This window comes from Muntiacus reevesi, chromosome 3, assembly GCF_963930625.1.
Source record: "Muntiacus reevesi chromosome 3, mMunRee1.1, whole genome shotgun sequence".
Lineage (NCBI taxonomy): Eukaryota > Metazoa > Chordata > Mammalia > Artiodactyla > Cervidae > Muntiacus > Muntiacus reevesi.
Window position 1 is genome coordinate 250504133 of NC_089251.1, and position 25114 is coordinate 250529246.

Genomic DNA, 25114 nt, shown 5'->3' on the forward strand with positions numbered 1-25114 from the left:
TATCTGATTGAAATGAAAAAAGAGAAAAAGTTACCTTAGCCTATAGTTGAAACCTTGGAAGTTCTTTAGGATATTACCCAACTGAAAATTTCATTTCTAGAATCTTGAGTATGTCTTCGTTTTTCAGTATACAGCAGCAGATATTTCCTGCTTACCTTGATTCGTTTTTCTTGTGAAGTATTAAGAGTAATACATGTAATCACATTTAGCTTTTTACTTTGAGGCTATCTGCGGATAATTTTTTAAAATTCTAAGTATAATTTTTAAGGAAAATGATGTTTATTGTTAAGCTGTGTAAATATGCCAAATCCATCATCTGTAGTGAAATAATTTCCGATGGCTAGTGATTGTAACATCAAGGCGAAATGACTATATTACTCTTTTTGCATTTATTTTGTGTAATACCAAACTACTATTTTATAGCATGAAGACTTCCTGACAGATGTTTAAATTCACTAATAATCATTTCATATATAAAAAATTATGCATACATTATAAAGTATTAAGGAAAGATGTTAGCTAAAATCTCCATATTCTCTTATGGAAGTATAAAAGTGAAGAGAATGCAATCATTAAAAAAGGCAAAGTGGATGATTACCTAATCTGTTTTTAGATTGTATACATTGTATAAACTTAAGAGAACCAGTATGTATTAGCCATATGATGGTAGTCATGAGATCTTTCTGTAGAGATTTTTTTCTAAAAGCTCTCTTGCAAAACCTCTCTTCACAGTGGAGTAGAATTGTGAAATAAGAAGAAATATATATTTTTTCATTTATTTTTATTAGTTGGAGGCTAATCACTTTATAATACCGCAGTGGGTCTTGTCATACACTGACATGAATCAGCCTTGGATTTACATGTATTCCCCATCCCAATCCCCCCTTCCACCTCCCTCTCTACCCAATCCCTCTGGGTGTTCCCAGTGCACCAGGCCCGAGCACTTGTCTCATGCATCCAACCTGGGCTGGTGATCTGTTTCACTATAGATAATATACATGTATTGATGCTGTTCTCTCGAAACATCCCACCCTTGCCTTCTCCCACAGAGTCCAAATGTCTGTTCTGTACATCTATGTCTCTTTTTCTGTTTTGCATATAGGGTAATCATTACCATCCTTCTAAATTCCATATATATGTGTTAGTATGCTGTAATGTTCTTTATCTTTCTGGCTTACTTCACTCTGTATAATGGGCTCCACTTTCATCTATCTCATTAGAACTAATTCAAATGAATTCTTTTTAACGGCTGAGTAATATTTCATGGTGTTTATGTACCACAGCTTCCTTATCCATTCGTCTGCTGATGGGCATCTAGGTTGCTTCCATGTCCTGGCTATTATAAACAGTGCTGCGATGAACATTGGGGTGCACGTGTCTCTTTCAGATCTGGTTTTCTTGGTGTGTATGCCCAGGAGTGGTATTGCTGGGTCATATGGCAGTTCTATTTCCAGTTTTTTAAGACATCTCCACACTGTTTTCCATAGTGGCTGTACTAGTTTGCATTCCCACCAACAGTGTAAGAGGGTTCCCTTTTCTCCACACCCTCTCCAGCATTTATTGCTTGTAGACTTTTGGATAGCAACCATCCTGACTGGCGTGTAATGGTACCTCATTGTGGTTTTGATTTGCATCTCTCTGATAATGAGTGATGTTGAGCATCTTTTCATGTGTTTGTTAGCCATCTGTATGTCTTCTTTGGAGAAATGTCTGTTTAGTTCTTTGGCCCATTTTTTGATTGGGTCATTTATTTTTTCTGGAATTGAGCTTCAGGAGTTGCTTGTATATTTTTGAGATTAATCCTTATCTGTTTCTTCATTTGCTATTATTTTCTCCAAATCTGAGGGCTGTCTTTTCACCTTGCTTATAGTTTCCTTTGTTGTGCAAAAACTTTTAAGTTTCATTAGGTCCCATTTGTTTATTTTTGCTTTTATTTCCAATATTCTCGGAGGTGGGGCATAGAGGATCCTGCTGTGATTTATGATGGAGAGTGTTTTGCCTATGTTCTCCTCTAGGAGTTTTATAGTTTCTGGTCTTACATTTAGATCTTTAATCCATTTTGAGTTTATTTTTGTGTATGGTGTTAGAAAGTGTTCCAGTTTCATTCTTTTACAAATGGTTAACCAGTTTTCCCAGCACCACTTGTTAAAGAGGTTGTCTTTTTTCCATTGTATATCCTTGCCTCCTTTGTTGAAGGTAAGTTTTACATAGGTTTGTGGATTTATCTCTGGGCTTTCTATTCTGTTCCATTGATCTATATTTCTGTCTTTGTGCCAGTACCATACTGTCTTGATGACTGTGGCTTTGTAGTAGAGTCTGAAGTCAGGCAGGTTGATTCCTCCAGTTCCATTCTTCTTTCTCAAGATTACTTTGGCTATTCGAGGTTTTTTGTATTTCCATACAAATTGTGAAATTATTTGTTCTAGTTCTGTGAAAAATACCACTGGTAGCTTAATAGGGATTGCATTGAATCTATAGATTGCTTTGGGTAGAATAGCCATTTTGACAATATTGATTCTTCCAACCCATGAACACGGTATGTTTCTCCATCTGTTTGTGTCCTCTTTGATTTCTTTCATCAGTGTTTTATAGTTTTCTATGTATAGGTGTTTTCTTTCTTTAGGTAGATATACTCCTAAGTATTTTATTCTTTTTGTTGCAATGGTGAATGGTATTGTTTCCTTAATTTCTCTTTCTGTTTTTTCATTGTTAGTATATAGGAATGTAAGGGATTTCTGTGTGTTAATTTTATATCCTGCAACTTTGCTATATTCGTTGATTAGCTCTAGTAATTTTCTGGTAGAGTCTTTAGCGTTTTCTATGTAGAGGATCATGTCATCTGCAAAGAGCAAGAGCTTCACTTCTTCTTTTCCTTTCTGGATTCCTTTTACTTCTTTTTTCTGCTCTGATTGCTGTGGCCAAAACTTCCAAAACTATGTTGAATAGTAGTGGTAAGAGTGGGCACCCTTGTCTTGTTCCTGATTTCAGGGGAAATGCTTGCTGTGGGTTTGTCATATATAGCTTTTATTATGTTGAGGTATGTTCCTTCTATTCCTGCTTTCTGGAGAGTTTTAATCATAAATGGGTGTTGAATTTTGTCAAAGGCTTTCTCTGCATCTATTGAGATAATCATATGGTTTTTATCTTTCAATTTGTTAATGTGGTATATTACATTGATTGATTTGCAGATATTAAAGAATCCTTGCATTCCTGGGATAAAGCCCACTTGGTCATGGTGTATGATTTTTTTAATATGTTGTTGGATTCTGTTTGCTAGAATTTTGGTAAGGATTTTTGCATGTATGTTCATCAGTGATATTGGCCTGTAGTTTTCTTTTTTTGTGGCATCTTTGTCTGGTTTTGGAATTAGGGTGATGGTGGCCTCATAGAATGAGTTTGGAAGTTTACCTTCATCTGCAATTTTCTGGAAGAGTTTGAGTAAGATAGGTGTTAGCTCTTCTCTAAATTTTTGGTAGAATTCAGCTGTGAAGCCATCTGGTCCTGGGCTTTTGTTTGCTGGAAGATTTTTTATTACAGTTTTGATTTCCTTGCTTGTGATGGGTCTGTTAAGATCTTTTATTTCTTCCTGGTTCAGTTTTGGAAAGTTATACTTTTCTAAGAATTTGTCCATTTCTTCCAAGTTGTCCATTTTATTGGCATAGAGCTGCTGGTAGTAGTCTCTTATGATCCTTTGGATTTCAGTGTTGTCTGTTGTGATCTCTCCATTTTCATTTCTAATTTTGTTAATTTGGTTCTTCTCCCTTTGTTTCTTAATGAGTCTTGCTAATGGTTTGTCAATTTTGTCTATTTTTTCAAAAACCAGCTTTTAGCTTTGTTGATTTTTGCTATGGTCTCTTTAGTTTCTTTTGCATTTATTTCTGCCCTAATTTTTAAGATTTCTTTCCTTCTGCTAACCCTGGGGTTCTTCATTTCTTCCTTCTCTAATTGCTTTAGGTGTAGAGTTAGGTTATTTATTTGGCTTTTTTCTTGTATCTTGATGTAAGCCTGTAATGCTATGAACCTTCTCCTTAGCACCCCTTAGCACCCCTTAGCACCTAGTGTCCCATAGGTTTTGGGTTGTTGTGTTTTCATTTTCATTCATTTCTATGCATATTTTGATTTCTTTTTTGATTTCTTCTATGATTTGTTGATTATTCAGGAGCGTGTTATTTAGCCTCCTTATGTTTGAATTTTTAACAATTTTTTTTCCTGTAATTGAGATCTAATCTTACTGCACTGTGGTCAGAAAAGGTGACTGGAATGATTTCAATTTTTTTTTTATTTTCCAAGACTAGATTTATGGCCCAGGATGTGATCTATTCTGGAGAAGGTTCTGTGTGCACTTGAGAAAAAGGTGAACTTGATTGTTTTGGGGTGAAATGTCCTATAGATATCGATTAGGTCTGGCTGGTCCATTGTGTCATTTAAAGTTTGTGTTTCCTTGTTAATTTTCTGTTTAGTTGATCTATCCATAGTTGTGAGTGGGGTATTAAAGTCTCCCACTATTATTGTGTTACTATTAATTTCCTCTTTCATACTCGTTAGCGTTTGCCTTACATATTGCGGTGCTCCTATGTTGGGTGCATATATATTTATAATTGTTATATCTTCTTCTTGGATTGATCCTTTGATCATTATGTAGTGTCCTTCTTTGTCTCTTTTCATAGCCTTTATTTGAAAGTCTGTTTTATCTGATATGAGTATTGTGACTCTGCTTTCTTTTGTTCTCCATTTGCATGAAATAATTTTTTCCAGCCCTTCACTTTTAGTCTGTATGTGTCTCTTGTTTTGAGATGGGTCTCTTGTAGATAGCATATATAGGGGTCTTGTTTTTGTATCCATTCAGCCAGTCTTTGTCTTTTGGTTGGGTGTTCAACCCATTTACATTTAAGGTAATTATTGATAGGTGTGGTCCCGTTGCCATTTACTTTGTTGTTTTGGATTCACGTTTATACAACCTTTCTGTGTTTCCTGTCTAGAGAAGATCCTTTAGCATTTTTTGAAGAGCTGGTTTGGTGGTGCTGAATTCTCTCAGCTTTTGCTTTTCTGCAAAGCTTTTGAATTCTCCTTCATATCTGAATGAGATCCTTGCTGGGTACAGTAATCTAGGTTGTAGGTTATTCTCTTTCATTACTTTAAGTATGTCCTACCATTCTCTTCTGGCCTGGAGGGTTTCTATTGATAGATCAGCTGTTATCCTTATGGGAATCCCTTTGTGTGTTATTTGTTGTTTCTCCCTTGCTGCTTTTAATATTTGTTCTTTGTGTTTGATCTTTGTTAATTTGATTAATATGTGTCTTGGGGTGTTTCGCCTTGGGCTTATCCTGTTTGGCACTCTCTGGGTTTCTTGGACTTGGGTGGCTATTTCTTTCCCCATTTTAGGAAAGTTTTTCAGCTGTTATCTCCTCGAGTATTTTCTCATGGCCTTTCTTTTTGTCTTCTTCTTCTGGGACTCCTATGATTCGAATGTTGGGGCATTTCACATTGTCCCAGAGGTCCCTGAGGTTGTCCTCATTTCTTTTGATCCTTTTTTCTTTTTTCCTCTCTGCTTCATTTATTTCCACCATTTTATCTTCTACCTCACTTATCCTATCTTCTGTCTCTGTTATTCTACTCTTGGTTCCCTCCAGAGTGTTTTTGATCTCATTTATTGCATTATTCATTTTTAATTGACTCTTCTTTATTTCTTCTAGGTCTTTATTAAACATTTCTTGTATCTTCTCTATCTTTGTCTCCAGGTTATTTATCTGTAACTCCATTTTGTTTTCAAGATTTTGGATCATTTTTATTATCATTATTCTAAATTCTTTTTCAGGAAGATTCCCTATCTCCTCCTCTTTTGTTTGACTTGGTGGGCATTTTTCATGTTCCTTTACCTGTTGGGTATTTCTCTGCCTTTTCATCTTGTTTAGATTGCTGTGTCTGGAGTGGGCTTTCTGTATTCTGGAGGTCTGTGGTTCCTTTTTGTTGTGGAGGTTTCACCCAGTGGGTGGAGTTGGACAATTGGCTTGTCAAGGTTTCCTGGTTAGGGAAGCTTGTGTCGATGTTCTGGTGCTTGGAACTGGATTTCTTCTCTCTGGAGTGCAATGGAGTGTCCAGTAATGAGTTTTGAGATGGGTCTATGTGTTAGGTGTGACTTTGGGCCACTTGTATGTTGACGCTCAGGGCTGTGTTCCTGCATTGCTGGAGAATTTGCGTGGTATGTCTTGATCTGGATTGGTATTGGCTTGATCTGATATGGTATTGGCTCTTGGGTGGTGGTTGGTTTCAGTGTGGGTATGGAGGCTTTTGAATGGTCTCTTATTACTTAATGTTCCATGTAGTCAGGAGTTTTCTGGTGTTCTCAGGTTTTGGGCTTAAGTCTCCTGCCTGTGGATTTCCGTTTTATTCTTCCAGTAGTCTCAAGACTTCTCCAACTATATACGGCACTGATAATAAAACTTCTAGGTTAATGGTGAAAAGAGTCTTCGCCGTGAGGGACACCCAGAGAGGTTCAGAGAGTTACATGAAGAAGAGGAGAGGGAGGAGGGAGATAGAGATGAGCAGGAGGAGAAAAAGGGAGACTCAAGAGGAGAGAGACAGATATACGCAGTTGTCTGTTCCCAGAGTGTTCTCCATAGCCCAGACACCCACAAAGATTCACAGAATTGGATTGGGAAGAAAAGGGGAAAGGAGGAAATAGAGGTGTTCTGAGGTAGAAAACCGAGAGTCAAAAGTGGGAGAGAGTAATCAACACACTCCGGAGTAAAAATGGGAACTGAATATTGTATTCTTAAATGTCCAAAGTTTATATCACATACTGAAAAACAAAGATTAAAAATCTAGAGTAGAGGTTAGACTCTTAAAAATACAATATTAAAAACAAAAACAGAAACAAAAAAGTTTAGAAATATATATGAAGTTCAGTTTAAAATAGGGCTTCTCTTTTTTTTTTTTGCAAGGTTATAGTGAAATGAAAATGAAAATTAAGGAGTAGTAGAGGAGTAATAGAGGACTTTAAAAGAAAATAAGAGAAAAAAAAAACAAGGGAAAAAATTTTTTTTCCTAATTAAGAAAATTGTAAAAATATATGAAAACCAAAGTTAAGCAGTAATGGGCGAGTAATATGGAATTTTAAAAGAAAATAAAAGAGAAAAAATAGAAAAGAAAATGAAAAAAAAAATTTTTTTTAATTAAAAAAAAAAGTAAAAATATATCTAGGAATTTCTCTGGAGCTGTTGCGGTCGGTGTGGGTTCGGTTCAGTTTCAGATAGCTCCTCGTTTCAGTTTACACTTCTCGATATTTATAGGCCCCTTCCGGTGTAGTCGGTGTTATCTACAGGGATTTTAACCTGTTGCACCGGTCCCTTCTGAAGTGGTTCCCTTTGTTTATTTGGCTTCTGTTTGCCAGTCTCCTCAGTGTCCAATTTCCGCCCTGACACAGGCGGGCGGAGGTGGTCTCTTGTTCAGGTTCGCTAGTTCAGTCGCGCTGGGGGAGGGAGGGGCGCTGCTTTACCCGTCTACGCTGCTCAGGCTCCCGGCTGCTCTATATGGAGTGTGCCCTGCGTTGTGTGCGGTTCCAGTTTTCAGGTACTCCACAAAAGCGCGGACTTGTTTGCGCCTGTGTTTTGTGCCTTCCCCGGCCAGAGCAGCTCAGGCAGCCAGGAGCTTGACGGGTGTACTCCCCCCGGGTGCGTTGCGCCCTCTCCCCTCTGCGGTACCAGCCTCAGTTTCCGCTGGCACGAGTCGGGTGCATGCGCCCTGTGTTTAGCCGCGACCCTCCCGGCGGATGTTGACCATCCAGAATTTCAGAAAGTCTTTGGTTAGAAACTGGAGGCCTGTTTGCAGTTTGGTAGGGGATGCCGCCTTTGGGGCCGAGTTTGCACATACCCCCCCCCCCCTCCTGCCTCCGGTGGGACTGGGCTGGTTCGCCGCAGGCTAGCTCCTCTGGACTTGCTCAGACCCTTTGTTCTGCGAATGGCCGGCAGTGTGTTCAGCCGGTTTATTTTCTCTCTCTCTTTTGCTGTCCCACAGTTTAAGTTGGTATCTCACAAAAGCTCCCTCTGATTGCCCTCAGGGCACTCAGGCCCAGTCCTTACCCTAAGCAATGCTGCCGGCTCCTCTCTGTTCCGCCCCCACTTGCTGGTGGCGGATGCGGGCGTCTGGGGTACTTTTCTGCTGAAAGTTGCTTTTAGGCACGTAATCTGTGGGTTTTATTTATTTTTTCTCCCAGTTAGGTTGCCCTCCGAGATTCGAAAACTTTCCCCAGACCCGCCAGTGCGAGGGTTTCCTGGTGTTTGGAAACTTCCTCTATTAAGACTCCCTTCCCGGGACGGGTCTCCGTCCCTAGTTCTTTTGTCTCTCTTTTTATCTTTTATATTTTGCCTACCTCCTTTCAAAGACAGTGGGTTGCTTTTCTGGGCGCCTGATGTCCTCAACTAGCGATCAGAAGCTGTTTCGTGAAGTTTGCTCTGCATTGAATTGTTCTTTCGATAAATTTGTAGGGGAGAAAGTGGTCTCCCCATCCTATTCCTCTGCCATCTTGGCTCCTCCCAGAAGAAAATATTGAGTGATAGTTTCTAACAGGCACATCTGCAAATCTGATTTCTGGATTTGATACTTTTTAAGGTGTTTTTGAAAATCAAAACATGTTTTTGAACAGTTTGTTTTTGTATAGTGACTATAGTTTTTATTGATAAGTTATAATTTTAAAGACAGCATTCCTAGCTTCTTAATTTTATGTATAGACAGGAATTTCATTACACTATTAATGACTGTATTTTGTTCACTTGTATTGTGTTAGCATTCTACTTGTTTGACAAGCCTTTGAATTAGGAAAAGAATTATGATTATAATAAAAGATTTGCTTGTCAACTGTCATTTTCTTCCTTGAGAATTATGGAGAATTAAGATACTCTTTAATAGTACATCTTTGTTTATTTTGAAATTTTAAAAAAATTGAAGTGAAACTGACATGTAACATTATACTGGTTTTAGGTGCGCAGCATAGTGTTTCAGTATTTGTGTATATTGTGAATTTATCACCATAATAAATCTAGTTAACATTCATCACCACACATAGGTTTTTTCCCGTGATGTATTTTGAAATTTTAATGAAGCAAATAACTTTATTCATAGACAAGAGTGTTCTTCAGCTATTTTCATCATAAGCTGCATCACTGAATTTGCAATAAGGAGATTCACCATTAGTTTATTTCAGTGGCCAAGCACACTACGGTACCATGCTACAAGATGTATTAAATGCTGGTGTGGTACCGCAGTGTGTTTGCTTACTGATTCCACATGGGTCCAGGCCTGTCTGATTCTTTTGTAATGTGTAAAATTGGATGGGTGAGTAATTGATTTTGATGAAAATGACTTTGTAAATTGGCATTTTTTATTCTAACAGAAGATTAAAAATAGTGATTTTTCTAATTTATGCAGGAATTTGTTTCCTGTTCAAGTTAAATTTGAATGGGAAGTTACATACAGGCCGTTATATAATGCAAACTCAATAACATGTACAAAATGAAGCATATGTGTACTCTTAAAAATTTTTTTCCATTGTTCTTTCTTCCTTTTTGCTTTTTATGCATTAAATTTAGTGACTGTAGCTCTTTAGGAAGCAGGTGCTGCCCATCAGTGATTCTATATTTAGAAATATTCATGCACAACATTTTTAATATATTTGTTTTGTTTAAGGCAACATAATATTAGTAGAATAAGGTCTTCTGTTAAATGATTGTGAAAGTTAATAGTGATGCACTGTTCAATTTTGAGATGTTTAGCATAGATCTCATATATTTTTCTGCTTACTAGGCAAGAAGTTATGAAATGGAATGGATGGGGATATAATGATTCCAAGTTCATCTTCAATAAGAAAGGACAAATTGAGTTGACTGGGAAAAGGTAACTTTGGTTTATTCTTTGTTTTGTTCCTTTTATTTATCTATGAAAAGTTTTAAACATAAATAACAAATATAACATTAAATAATAGACATACATAAAAATAGGATAATATAATGGCTTATTCCTAGATTAAAAGTCACTAACATTTTGTAATAAGTGCTTTTCTTTTTCTTTTGTGTATCAAATTCTTACATTGTCATGTCCCTTCTATATATTTGTATATATATCCCTTTTTTTTTTTTTAATTATTAGTTGGAGGCTAATTACTTCACAACATTTCAGTGGGTTTTGTCATACATTGACATGAATCAGCCATAGAGTTACATGTATTCCCCATCCCGATCCCCCCTCCCACCTCCCTCTCCACCCGACTCCTCTGGGTCCTCCCAGTGCACCAAGCCCGAGCACTTGTCTCATGAAACCCACCTGGGCTGGTGATCTGTTTCACCATAGATAATATACATGCTGTTCTTTGGAAACACCACACCCTCACCTTCTCCCACAGAGTTCAAAAGTCTGTTCTGTACATCTATGTCTCTTTTTCTGTTTTGCATATAGGGTTATCGTTACCATCTTTCTAAATTCCATATATATGTGTTAGTATGCTGTAATGTTCTTAGTCTTTCTGGCTTACTTCACTCTGTATAATGGGCTCCAGTTTCATCCATCTCATTAGAACTGATTCAAATGAATTCTTTTTAACGGCAGAGTAATATTCCATGGTGTATATGTACCACAGCTTCCTTATCCATTCATCTGCTGATGGGCATCTAGGTTGCTTCCATGTCCTGGCTATTATAAACAGTGCTGCGATGAACATTGGGGTGCATGTATCTCTTTCAGATCTGGTTTCCTCAGTGTGTATGCCCAGAAGTGGGATTGCTGGGTCATATGGCAGTTCTATTTCCAGTTTTTTAAGAAATCTCCACACTGTTTTCCATAGTGGCTGTACTAGTTTGCATTCCCACCAACAGTGTAAGAGGGTTCCCTTTTCTCCACACCCTCTCCAGCATTTATTGCTTGTAGACTTTTGGATAGCAGCCATCCTGACTGGCGTGTAATGGTACCTCATTGTGGTTTTGATTTGCGTTTCTCTGATGATGAGTGATGTTCAGCATCTTTTCATGTGTTTGTTAGCCATCTGTATGTCTTCTTTGGAGAAATGTCTGTTTAGTTCTTTGGCCCATTTTTTGATTGGGTCATTTGTTTTTCTGGAATTGAGCTTCAGGAGTTGCTTGTATATTTTTGAGATTAATCCTTTATCTGTTTCTTCATTTGCTATTATTTTCTCCCACTCTGAGGGCTGTCTTTTCACCTTACTTATAGTTTCCTTTGTAGTGGAGAAGCTTTTAAGTTTCATTAGGTCCCATTTGTTTAGTTTTGCTTTTATTTCCAGTATTCTGGGAGGTGAAGAGACCCACCTCAAAACAAGAGACACATACAGACTAAAAGTGAAGGGCTGGAAAAAATTATTTCACGCAAACGGAGACCAAAAGAAAGCAGGAGTCGCAATACTCATATCAGATAAAATAGACTTTCAAATAAAGGATGTGAAAAGAGACAAAGAAGGACACTGCATTATGATCAAAGGATCAATCCAAGAAGATATAACAATTATAAATATATATGCACCCAACATAGGAGCACCGCAATATGTACGGCTAACGCTAACGAGTATGAAAGAGGAAATTAATAGTAACACAATAATAGTGGGAGACTTTAATACCCCACTCACAACTATGGATAGATCAACTAAACAGAAAATTAACAAGGAAACACAAACCTTACATGACACAGTGGACCAGCTAGACCTAATTGATATCTATAGGACATTTCACCCCAAAACAATCAAGTTCACCTTTTTCTCAAGTGCACACAGAACCTTCTCCAGAATAGATCACATCCTGGGCCATAAATCTGGTCTTGGAAAATTCGGAAAAATTGAAATCATTCCAGCCATCTTTTCTGACCACAGTGCAGTAAGATTAGATCTCAATTACAGGAAAAAAATTGTTAAAAATTCAAACATAAGGAGGCTAAATAACACGCTCCTGAATAATCAACAAATCATAGAAGAAATAAAAATATGCATAGAAATGAATGAAAATGAAAACACAACAACCCAAAACCTATGGGACACTAGGTGCTAAGGGGTGCTAAGGGGAAGGTTCATAGCATTACAGGCTTACATCAAGATACAAGAGAAAAGCCAAATAAATAACCTAACTCTACACCTAAAGCAATTAGAGAAGGAAGAAATGAAGAACCCCAGGGTTAGCAGAAGGAAAGAAATCTTAAAAATTAGGGCAGAAATAAATGCAAAAGAAACTAAAGAGACCATAGCAAAAATCAACAAAGCTAAAAGCTGGTTTTTTGAAAAAATAGACAAAATTGACAAACCATTAGCAAGACTCATTAAGAAACAAAGGGAGAAGAACCAAATTAACAAAATTAGAAATGAAAAGGGTGAGATCACAACAGACAACACTGAAATCCAAAGGATCATAAGAGACTACTACCAGCAGCTCTATGCCAATAAAATGGACAACTTGGAAGAAATGGACAAATTCTTAGAAAAGTATAACTTTCCAAAACTGAACCAGGAAGAAATAGAAGATCTTAACAGACCCATCACAAGCAAGGAAATCAAAACTGTAATAAAAAATCTTCCAGCAAACAAAAGCCCAGGACCAGATGGCTTCACAGCTGAATTCTACCAAAAATTTAGAGAAGAGCTAACACCTATCTTACTCAAACTCTTCCAGAAAATTGCAGATGAAGGTAAACTTCCAAACTCATTCTATGAGGCCACCATCACCCTAATTCCAAAACCAGACAAAGATGCCACAAAAAAAGAAAACTACAGGCCAATATCACTGATGAACATACATGCAAAAATCCTTACCAAAATTCTAGCAAACAGAATCCAACAACATATTAAAAAAATCATACACCATGACCAAGTGGGCTTTATCCCAGGAATGCAAGGATTCTTTAATATCCGCAAATCAATCAATGTAATACACCACATTAACAAATTGAAAGATAAAAACCATATGATTATCTCAATAGATGCAGAGAAAGCCTTTGACAAAATTCAACACCCATTTATGATTAAAACTCTCCAGAAAGCAGGAATAGAAGGAACATACCTCAACATAATAAAAGCTATATATGACAAACCCACAGCAAGCATCACCCTCAGTGGTGAAAAATTGCAAGCATTTCCCCTGAAATCAGGAACAAGACAAGGGTGCCCACTCTCACCACTGCTATTCAACATAGTGTTGGAAGTTTGCCCATAGCAATCAGAGCAGAAAAAGAAGTAAAAGGAATCCAGAAAGGAAAAGAAGAAGTGAAACTCTCGCTGTTTGCAGATGACATGATCCTCTACATAGAAAACCCTAAAGACTCTTCCAGAAAATTACTAGAACTAATATAGTAAAGTTGCGGGATATAAAATTAACACACGGAAATCCCTTGCATTCCTATATACTAACAATGAAAAAACAGAAAGAGAAATTAAGGAAACAATAACATTCACCATTGCAACAAAAAGAATAAAATACTTAGGAGTATATCTACCTAAAGAAACAAAAGACCTATACATAGAAAACTATAAAACACTGATGAAAGAAATCAAAGAGGACACAAACAGATGGAGAAACATACCGTGTTCATGGGTTGGAAGAATCAATATTGTCAAAATGGCTATTCTACCCAAAGCAATCTATGGATTCAATGCAATCCCTATCAAGCTACCAATGGTATTTTTCACAGAACTAGAACAAATAATTTCACAATTTGTATGGAAATACAAGAAACCTCGAATAGCCAAAGTAATCTTGAGAAAGAAGAATGGAACTGGAGGAATCAACCTGCCTGACTTCAGACTCTACTACAAAGCCACAGTCATCAAGACAGTATGGTACTGGCACAAAGACAGAAATATAGATCAATGGAACAGAATAGAAAGCCCAGAGATAAATCCACAAACCTATGGACACCTTATCTTTGACAAAGGAGGCAAGGATATACAATGGAAAAAAGACAACCTCTTCAACAAGTGGTGCTGGGAAAACTGGTCAACCACTTGTAAAAGAATGAAACTAGAACACTTTCTAACATCATACACAAAAATAAACTCAAAATGGATTAAAGATCTAAATGTAAGACCAGAAACTATAAAACTCCTAGAGGAGAACATAGGCAGAACATTCTCCAACATAAATCTCAGCAAGATCCTCTATATATCCCTTAAAACCAATTAGATAATACTATTATCATACTCCTCAATATAACAGAAATTTTGCAATATCTGGTTATCCGTTTCACATTCCCTTTCTCTAATTGTCTCAAATGTGTTATTTTATAGGTATTTTGAATCAGGATCTAAAGATCAGGTGTTTATATATTCAGTAGAATAATGTCTAACACAGTAAAAACTTGTCATGTAGAGATGGCTTTACAAAATCTTCAGGGGGGAAAAGTGAATCTTTTCAACTTAGAAAAACCAACTTCCTCTCTTCTCAGATACTACCTTCATTTCTCTGTCTTTGAATGTTGAAGGCATATCAACTTCGCTGTATGTGAGGGGCAGATAGGAACTTTGTGCCCAGCGCCACTGAAAACATATACCTACTGTCTTCTGTGGAGTAGTGTGGCTTTGTAGTGGTTTATGTTAGCAGTGTATGTATGTTAAGTGAATGATTAATCACAGAAAGTATCACAACTATTTATAATTACTGTATGAACCCTTGTACCCACCGTTTGGAATCTGGCTTTTATTTTGGGCGTTCTGACACCTGACTTGCCAGTTTTTCCAGAAAGGATCAGATTGTGGGTGGCTGGCAGATGTGCAACACTCATAAGATATTAGAAAAAAAATTAGATCCCTGGTGTATTCATTTGTGATTGGATTATTTCTTTTTCGTGGTGTAGAATGCTTGTTATTGCCTTTTCTGATATTAAGATATATAGAAAGCAAAATTTGTAATTTATATATTGTTTGGAGAGCATAAATTCAAAGCAGAGGGAATTCAATCGTCATGAGGGAAATTTTTGTCCAGGTTGTAGTAGAATTAGGGAGTTCTTCTGTTGACTTTGGATTTTGGAAGAGTGCTGCTGCCCTTCCAACCAGAATGCATTCCATAAAGGCTTCATTTCTTTTGCACTGTTGACTCCTGAGTTCAAGTCCATTGAGGAAGAAGGGAAGAAAACAAGGTACATCTGACTGGCAGAGCCTGCACAGGTAACCTTTGCTTCTCACTGAGTTACCCACTATCCAAAGGGTAATTCTGTGAACATGAAGATGGAATTTAAATGCTCTAGGGTTAAATATGTACTACCTAAATTATTTAGTAACTAAAACCAAATAACTGAATAATACTCAGTTCCCATTTTGGTGTCCCATTACTTTAGCACAGACAGAATAATAAACTGGATTGAATTGAATCATAGCTTTCTCTAGTCTAGTCTCCTTGGGATAATGGTTAATTTTTTTTATTAGAAAACACTTACAAATGTTTTTTAAGATAGTAATAGCTATTGTTTATTGAGTTCCTGTTGAGTTATCTTAAAATAACCCTAAGTGGGTAGTGATGTATTCTTAGAAATAATTAGGAGATTGAGGATCAGGGAGGTTAAACACCTTACTTGAGGTCACCTGTGCAGTGGGAAATTGTGACTAAAACTGAAGTGCTTTTAAAATTCATTCTTGTGCTGTTTCTGTTATACTGTGCTAATGAGGTATCATACTATCCATTGTATTGATTTTATTCTCTTAACAGTCTCTGGAATCACTTTAGAGGAACCTTCTACACTCTATACACTGCTACAGTAGAGTTAGTCATATTGTAAAAAGATATTCTATGACTAAAGTTCCTGTTGTTCCAGAGAGGGGGTAAAGGGCATAAGCATAAGAAGGTTGTGATACACCTAAAAGAGAAAATGAAATTTCTGACTGGAAAGGTTGAGTATCAACAGTAACAATTCACCATTTTGTATTAATAATGTTAGATTGTAAGGCCAGTTTTTAAAATTCTTTGTGAAGACTTTTATTTTGGCACTGTAGTGGACTGACCCTTTGGCTTCTATAAGTAAATAACTGAAGTCGCTCAGTTGTATCCAACTCTGCGACGCCATGGATTGTAGCCTACCAGGCTCTCTGTCCATGGAATTTTCCAGGCAAGAGTACTGGAGTGGGTTGCCATTTCTTTCTCCAGGGTTGCCTTCTATAACCACATAGAAAACATGGATAAAATACCACAGGAAAGAAAGATAACAGAGCTGGAAAGAAAGAAAGGGGAATCCATAGGTGCCAGAAACTGAGTGACTCCCAATGAAAATTTATAGGGGTTCCCCTATTTTTGATCCAAAGAACATTAAAAAGGTAGAAAAATTTTATGAGTTAATGTGGTTGGTTGTCTGTATATATTTTGGGGAGGTTAACTTTGGCATTTCAAACCCAGCCATTAATTTAGAAGCAATTATAAGCTTTCATAGATGTCAGGGGAAAATACGATTTTCCCTGAACACAGTCTATTTTCTGAACAGATTTGTAATTTGACAGTTTATAATCCTGTAGATTTATAATCTTGCCATTCTTATTATTTCTAGATGTAGATGAATTGGGTCCTCCTAAGTAGCAGAAGGCAATACTTCAGAGCTAATGCTATAGATTTCTGTAAACTAAAAATTTTGAAAGGTGTCATTATTCTTTGACTTTAAAGGTGGTTTATACATTAATTGGAGCTTTCAAAGCATAAGTTAGTGATTAAATAGAGTTTGTTTGGGTTTCCTGCACTTTGTATTTTCAGTAGCATAATTTTTAAAAGTTTTATTTCATTATAAAAAGTTTTAAAACTGGTTAGCAGTTGTGGAACTCTTAAGTCTCAGGATAGATGGTTGCATCTACTAATATTCTGCTGCCTTTCTGCACTGCCCCAGAGTGAGAATTACTTTGTCTTTAGTCACATTAAATCTTTTGTTTTTTCTAAAGCATGAACATTTATATTTAATTTACATTTTGACAGTTTGCACATAAATAACAATTTAAACCAGTATATAAACATAAGATAGTTTGTTCTAGCAAAGTAAAAAGCCAATAACTTTGGTCAGTTTTAACTTTGAGTAGAAGAAAAAAAAAAAAACCACTGTTGATTGTGGGCTCAACATTCACATGTGAGAGGCCTCAGAGGGAAAGTCAAATAGTATAGAGAATTATGAAGTCTCAAGCCGCTGTAGTCACATTAAATCTTGATGTGCACTTCCTTCTTGGATATTTATGTCCACAGTGTTTTCTTTCCATTATAGAATGATTTCATTAGTCTTGAAAGTTTGCTCTGGTTCTGTATCTTCTATAATGTAGTCTACTTTGATCTTAAGAAAAGGTGGTAAATTGATCTCCCCTTGTATTTTACAACAAAAACCATTTCTTAAAGTTTTCAAACCAATTTTCAGTCATGGTAAAGATCTATTCTGAATGCAGAGTTTCAAAGAATACCAACGAGAGATAAGAAAGCCTTCCCAAGTGATCAGTGCAAAGAAATAGAGGAAAATAATGGAATGGGGAAGACTAGAGATCTCTTCAAGAAAATTAGAGATACCACGGGAATATTTCATGCAAAGATGGGCACAGTGAACGACAGAAATGGTATGGACCTAACAGAAGCAGAAGATATTAAGAAGAGGTGGCAAGAATACACAGAAGAACTATACAAAAAAGATAATGACCCAGATAACCATGTTGGTGTGAACACTCACCTAGAGCCAGATATCCTGGAGTGTGAAATCAAGTGGACCTTAGGAAACATGACTATGAACAAAGCTAGTGGCAGTGATGGAATTCCAGTTGAGCTATTTTAAATCCTAAAAGATGATGCTGTGAAAGTGCTGCACTCAATATGCCAGCAAATTTGGAAAACTGAGCAGTGGCCACAGGAATGGAAAAGGTCAGTTTTCATTCCTATCCCAAAGAAAGGCAATGCCAAAGAATGTTCAAACTACCGCACAATTGCACTCATCTTACATGCTAGCAAAGTAATGCTCAAAATTCTCCATGCTCGGCTTCAACAGTATATGAACTGAGAACTTCCAGATGTTCAAGCTGTCTTTAGAAAAGGCAGAGGAACCAGAGATCAAATTGCCAACATCTGTTGGATCATAGGAAAAGCAAGAGAATTAGAAAAACATCTATTTCTGCTTCATTGACTACACTAAAGTCTTTGACTGTGTGGATCATAACAAACTGTGGAAAATTCTTAAAGAAATGGGAATACCAGACAGCCTTGCCCACTTCCTGAGAAACCTGTATGAAGGTCAATAAGCAACAGTTAGAACCAGACATGAAACAATGGACTGCTTCCAAATTGAGAAAGGAGTTTGTCAAGGCTGTATATTGTCACCTTGTGTATTTAACTTATATGCAGAGTACGTCATGTGAAATGCCAGTCTGGATGAAGCACAAGCTGGAATCAAGATTGCCAGGAAAAATATTAATAACTTCAGATATGCAGATGACACCACCCTTATGGCAGAAAGTAAAGAGGTACTAAATAAAGAGCCTCTTGATCCTGGTGAAAGAGGAGAGTGAAAAATCTGGCATAAAACTCAACATCCAAAAAATGAAGATCATGGCATCTGGTCCCATCACTTCATGGCAAATAGATGGGGAAACAATGGAAACAGCGACAGGCTTTATTCTTGGGCTCCAAAATCACTGCAGATGGTGACTGTAGCCATGAAATTAAAAGATGCCTGCTCCTTGGAAGAAAAGCTATGACCAAACTAGACAGCATATTAAAAACCAGAGACATTACTTTGCCGAAAAAGATCCATCTAGTTAAAGCTATGGATTTTCCAGTGGTCATGTATTGATGTGAGAGTTGGACTATAAAGAAAGCTGAGCACTGAAGAATTGATGCTTTTGAACTGTGGTGTTGGAGAAGACTCTTGAGAGTCCCTTGGACTGCAAGGAGATCCAACCAGTCCATCCTAAAGGGAATTAATCCTGAATATTCATTGGAAGGACTGATGCTGAAGCTGAGACTTCAATACTTTAGCTACCTGATGCGAAGAACTGACTCATTTGAAAAGACCCTGATGTTGGGAAAGATTAAAGGCAGGAGGAGAAGAAGAAAACAGAGGATGAAAAGGTTGGATGGCATCACTTAACTTGATTAACATGAGTTTTAGCAAGATCCAGGAGTTGGTGATGGACAGGGAAGCCTGACGTGCTGCAGTTCATGGGCTCGCAAAAAGTCGGACACGACTGAGCTATTGAACTGAACTGAAAGATCTATTAAAGAATCACCTTGTTTCAACAATTGATACGAACTTTTGGCTTTCTGGTAGAAGTTGCATTTTTCCTGCTCATGTGTTCGGCTTTCAAATTAAATGTCTTTGTAGGGTTGATTAAGCTAGGTTGTAATTTGCTAACCTTTATATAAGATTTATTTGAGAATTTTAGATATTTTTGTTATATAATATGACATTATCATAAGTGACATTCACTCAGCCAATGTGTAACTTTTAAAATTATGTGACAGAATAAGTGTTTTTTTTGGTCACTTCCAAGTGAGAATTCTTTTTGATAGGACCCACCCCTGGCTTTTTCAGTATTGAGTTCTGCATTGTAAACATATATTCAGTACAGAGTTTATGTATTACCCACTGACTCCTTCTCTCCCTGCCTTTTGGTCATCTTTGTGAAGTCAGAGTAAACTTCTGAGGCTAGTTGCTAAAAGCTATATAGTTATTTTTTGTATGTATGTTACATTTCAATATTTTATAAGTAAAATATTTATAAAATTAAAGATAAAACAGCTATGGTATAGTTTTATTTGGCTGCCCCATCATCATGGAGTGGATATTAGAAGTGGAGAAGTTATAAGAACATTATAGTGAAAACAATTACTAAATATAACTACTGTGATTTTTCTAAATATTCATTAAAAAGAATTTTATGAGATCATCCCAATGATCTCACTTGGAATGATGGTAAGAAAAAATCAAACTAGAGGCAATACCATGTAGCAGTGAAGAGCACAGACTTATTTATTACTTATTTGCCCTTGTTTATTACCTGGTTCATATCCTGGTTTTGTAGCTTATTAGCTGTGTGACCTTAAGTAAGTTAATTAACTTTTTACCTAAGCTCTTAAGTTACGTAACGTCTCTGTGCCTTAGTGTCTTCTTTTTATAAAATGGAGTAATATCAACTTCATAACATTATCATAAGTTAATATACGTAACAAACTTAATCCCTGGCACATGATAATACCTGGTTTACTAAAATGAAAATTTGACCATTTTAAAGTAAACGTTTTAAAATTTGCTTTGGTTTGTTCTGAGGGTTATTTTATTATTGCTTTATAACACATTGGAATATTATGTTTGCACATCAGCCTTCTTTACTACCCTAATCCTAACCCCAACCACTAACCCCTAAACCTAATCCTAACCCTGAGACTGGATGGTGGATATTTATCTCTTTATTTCTAGCACTTAATATTTTGCCATCTCTGATAAATATTTCTAAAACTGAAAAGTTACCTCTCTAAGCACTTGAATTTTCTCCTTCAGTCTCATATATATACAGTTTAGGACTAATTGTGTATGTGAAATAATGTTCATGATTCATATAAACTTATTTAAGTAGAATTTGGGTTAGAAGATAAGAGGAAACAAAATTTGAGTAGCAGATCTATTTTTTTTCATACTGTTCCTGCTCTGTAGAGTTCTTATGTGTGTTTTAAATGTTTTGTAGCACTTTATGTAAAATACCAGCACCTTGCAAATATGGTTTATTTACTATTCCCTGTTCTGTTTGTGGTTATCACATCATGATATGATTTATAGTTCTATCACTTCATCATACAGTATTGTAATTTTTAAAAGTAATACACATTTTAAAGAACTCAAGAACAGTCAATTATATTTGCTCACATATTTACTCTTTCATTCATTACTTATTCCATTGTGAAGACAGTACATTTAGTGTTATACTTCCCTTCAGCCTGTACAAGTTCCTCTGGCATTTCTTGTAGTGTAGGTGTGCTGGCTCTTAGTTCTCTTTAGTTTTCATCTGAAGAGCTCTTTGTTTTACTTTTGTTCTTGAAGGATACCTTTTACCAGATACAAAATTCTAAGTTGGCATTCTTTTCCTTTCAGCACTTGAAAAATGTTGTTCAGTAATTTTCTGGACTTTTTTTTTTTTTTCCTGGACTCTCTGATGAGAAGGCAGTCATAATGTTATTATTACATTATGTGTAGTATGTCATTTTTCTCTAGATACTTTTAAGATGTCTTTCTCTTTTTCTCTTTGTTTTTTAAGTTGCAATTTGACTGTGATGTGCTTCTGCATTTATCTTCTAGAATTCTCTGACTTTCTTTAATTTCTAAACTTAGATCTTTCATCAGATTTGGAAACTTTCTGTTATTATTTCTTTATTATTTCTTCAAATACTTTTTTTTTTTTAATTCCTTTTCCTCTTGTTCTTGGATCTCCATTTATATATATGTTAGTATTTTTCTATTGTTCCACAGGTCCCTGCAGCTCCATTTATTTTTTTCTATTTTCTTTGTTGTTTAGATTATATATGTTTTATTGCTCTAATGATAAGTTCACTGACATCTCTGGTCTGTTCTTGAGTTCCTCCAATGAATTTTTATTTCAATTTAATTATAGAATTTCTGTTTTTTAAAATAATTTCTATTTCTTTGCTGAGATTTATTTTCTCTTATTCACTGCTAACATATTTTCCCTTTTGTCCTTTAGTGTGGTTATAGCTGTTTTCAAATCCTTGTGTGGTATTTCCAATATTTTGGATCATCTTGGGGTTTCTTATTGATTGCCTTTTCTCTTAATTATGGATAACACTTTGTTGGTTGTTTATGTCTAATAATTTTGAAAGTAAATCTTGGACATTGTTACTGATATGTTGAGGAAAGTTTGTATTCTGTTACACGTCTGAAAAGACTTTTTTTGTGTTGTTTTTAAACCAAGCAATTAACTTGAGTTACCTCAGGTTTACTTCTGTGATGGTGAGCAGCTGAATTATGTATTCAGTTCTTTTAAGCTTAACTGGGCTGCTTAGAGTGTGCTCCATACACTTGTTATTCAAGGTCAGCAGGACATTTGGACAGAGTTTATATACAAGTCCGTCTCTAACTCCTGGATTTGTGTGATTTTACTGTGCTCTTCCAAGATGCTGTGTTCACTGCAAACATCATCCAGTGTTTCTTTAAGCCAGGAATACTATAGGGTTTTTGCATTCTTGCATTCTTTATTCTTTCTATGGTACTCTGTGTACTGGAACTTTCCCTTAGGCTGAAACCTGTTGAAACTGGAAACTTATGTGGTGCTGTTTTCTTCTTACTCTCTATTTTTGCCTGTCATTGGGTTATCTATACTGTCCTCAAATAATTAGTTTTTTTCTTTTTTTTTGTCCAGAGCTTATCATTATATGTGGGAGGGTTGGTTTGATAGCAACCACTTGACCTCTGCTAGAAACAGAATCTAAGATTTGAATTGACATGAAGATACTCTTCTCTAATGTTTTGCTTCTTTTTACCTTAGGTACCCTCTTAGTGGCATGGTATTGCCAACTTTTAGAGACTGGATCCAAAATACCCTTGGAATAAGTGTGGAGCATAAAACTACCTCTAAAGTAAGCAAATAAAAACAACTAATAATATTCTTAATTGAGTGTATATATATGTGTGGTTAATCCCAAATTAATTAAACTTATCTTTATAATTTGTTACAGTTGCTTTAATATATTTGTCCTTCTTTTTGTTAGTTTGATTGGCCTTGTTAGACTTTCTAGGGGTGTTTTTTTGTTGTTGGTTTTTAGCATCACGGGTGTAGAGCCTAATCTCAGCATTTATCTTGAGATTTATCTGAAACTTTTAAACTCTGTGAGCCTCAGTTATCTTAATAGGAGAAATGAGAGTCCTAAGTGTCAGTTCTGTGTGTCACAAGTAGTAGTGAAGTTCAAATGAATTAATTCTGTGAGAGCACTTTGTTACCAAAACATAAGTTGCTGTTATTTTTACATTTTGTAATGAACTGACAGTAATCTAGGATTTATATAGAATAATTTAAAATAAAGATGTAATATTATATTACTATCAAAACATTTAGAATATTCAAAGATTGAAAATAGAATTTTGATTAAGATATGAGTGATAGAGAATTTTAGTTTGCTCTTGTAGTATCACTTTTCTGACAGGGGAGTTAAAAACCTTTAAACTGTATTAAGCTGATGAAATAACATTTCTTTATATAATTATAATATTTATTATTTATTACTTACTATGGTATAGTATTCTGTATATCCCTTTGTGTATAACTTCCATAAGTGCAGAGGCTATGATTTATAGTATATTATCCACTATATTCAACATATTATTGAGGACTGTAGGTATTCAGTGAGTGCTTGTTTTATTTATAAGTCCACAGTTACATTTTATTCTTGTACTTAATTAGACTAAACATCTAATTCCTACCTCTCCCAAACCAAATTCTTTTAACCTTTCTTTAAAAAATCTCTTCTAACTTGCTGTGGTTGCTCGGCACCCGCACCGTTTTAGGACGAAGGGGAAGGAGGAGAAGGCTTACAGCGGAGGGAGTGGGGTAGGCCTCAGGGCTGCGGCAGGCCCCGCCCCCTCCCTCCCACCTCAGTGGATCCTGCCCCGGGCAGCCCCGGCAGCCCGGGAGGTTGCGGGAGGGAGTGACCGGGGCGGTGCCGGCGCAGGGGATGATGCCTGTTTCCAGTTACAACACAGGGATCACAGCAAACACAGCCGCCACAGAAGCACTATGGCATTACTTCTCCCATCAGCTTAGCAGCCCCCAAGGAGACTGACTGCCTACTCACAAAGAAGCTAGTTGAGACTCTGAAGCCCTTTGGGGTTCCTTTGAGGAAGGAACTGCAGCGCAGGATTTTAATTTTGGGAAAATACAATCTGTAATTGAAAATGTTGGTGGGAAAATTTTTACATTTGGATCTTATAGATTAGGAGTACATACAAAAGGTGCTGATATTGAGGCATGGTGTGTTGCACAAAGACATGTTGATCGAAGTGATTTTCTCACCTCATTCTGTGATAAGTTGAAATTACAGGAAGAAGTGAAAGATTTAAGAGCTGTTGAAGAGGCATTTGTACCAGTTATCAAACTGTGTTTTGATGGGATAGAGGTTGATATTTTGTTTGCAAGATTAGCACTGCAGACTATTCCAGAAGACTTGGACTTAAGAGATGATAGTCTGCTTAAAAATTTAGATATAAGATGTAGAAGAAGTCCTAACAGTTGCAGGGTAACCAATGAAATTTTACATCTAGTACCAAACATTGACAAGTTCAGGTTAACCCTGAGAGCTATCAAACTGTGGGCCAGACGCCACAACATCTGTTCCAATGTGTTAGGTTTCCTCGGTAATGTTTCCTGGGCTATGCTAATAGCAAGAACTTGCCAGCTTTATTCAAATGCAGTAGCATCAACTCTTGTACATAAATTTTTCTTGGTATTTTCTAAATGGTATGTGTTTAGATTATATTAAAATAAAATTGATTGTAGACACTGAAAAAAATCTCTTCTATTTCCTTTTTTTTTGAGGCAACGAATGCGATTTTATTAAGAGAGCTGACTAACTGATGGCAGACTAATGTCTCAAAATAACTATCTTTCTCTTTCTGTGTTTTGACTATTTGTTTTACTTTTTTTTTTGACACTGATACAATCTATATGTCATATTCAGAAATTTTACTAGTTTTACATGCACTTCTTTTTTTCTGTTTTAAGCCATTTCAATTTTCAGTAACTTAACAAAATTAGTAATCTGTATGTTTCATCAGGGTTCTTTTGGTCATTTCTTTTCAGTACAGGTTAATCCCATGAGGACAAGAGTTTTAAAATTTTTGGGGTTTAACTCACTGCTGTATCACCAGGGCCCTATAGCACAGGTGCAAGAAATATTTATTATATAATTGAACATTAAATATAGAGCATTAATAAGATATTTAAAGGCTGTGTAAATATTTTTCTTTACATATTCTTATATTTTATTTTTTCCGAATACTATACCTTAGCTTTTTTAACATAACAGATTTGATTTGGTTAGCCAAATCAAGAGTTAGAACTCTTCCTATATGCTAGTCATGATAATAGGTGCTTTTCACAAAAATTACCATATTTAACTCTCCTTCCTTATGGCAGTTG

At 36.1% G+C, this 25114-nt stretch overlaps 1 protein-coding gene and 1 pseudogene across 1 annotated transcript in view; both read left to right on the forward strand.

Annotated features, from left to right (window-relative positions):
* AGPS (alkylglycerone phosphate synthase) overlaps positions 1–25114 on the forward strand; it is a 135541-nt gene that overhangs the window by 28908 nt on the left and 81519 nt on the right. The window contains exons 2-3 of the mRNA XM_065931812.1: positions 9799–9888; positions 22469–22559. Of these exons, the coding sequence (XP_065787884.1) occupies positions 9799–9888; positions 22469–22559 (181 nt within the window). The remainder of the gene's footprint in view (positions 1–9798; positions 9889–22468; positions 22560–25114) is intronic.
* Positions 23668–24455, forward strand: LOC136163492 (poly(A) polymerase alpha pseudogene; annotated as a pseudogene).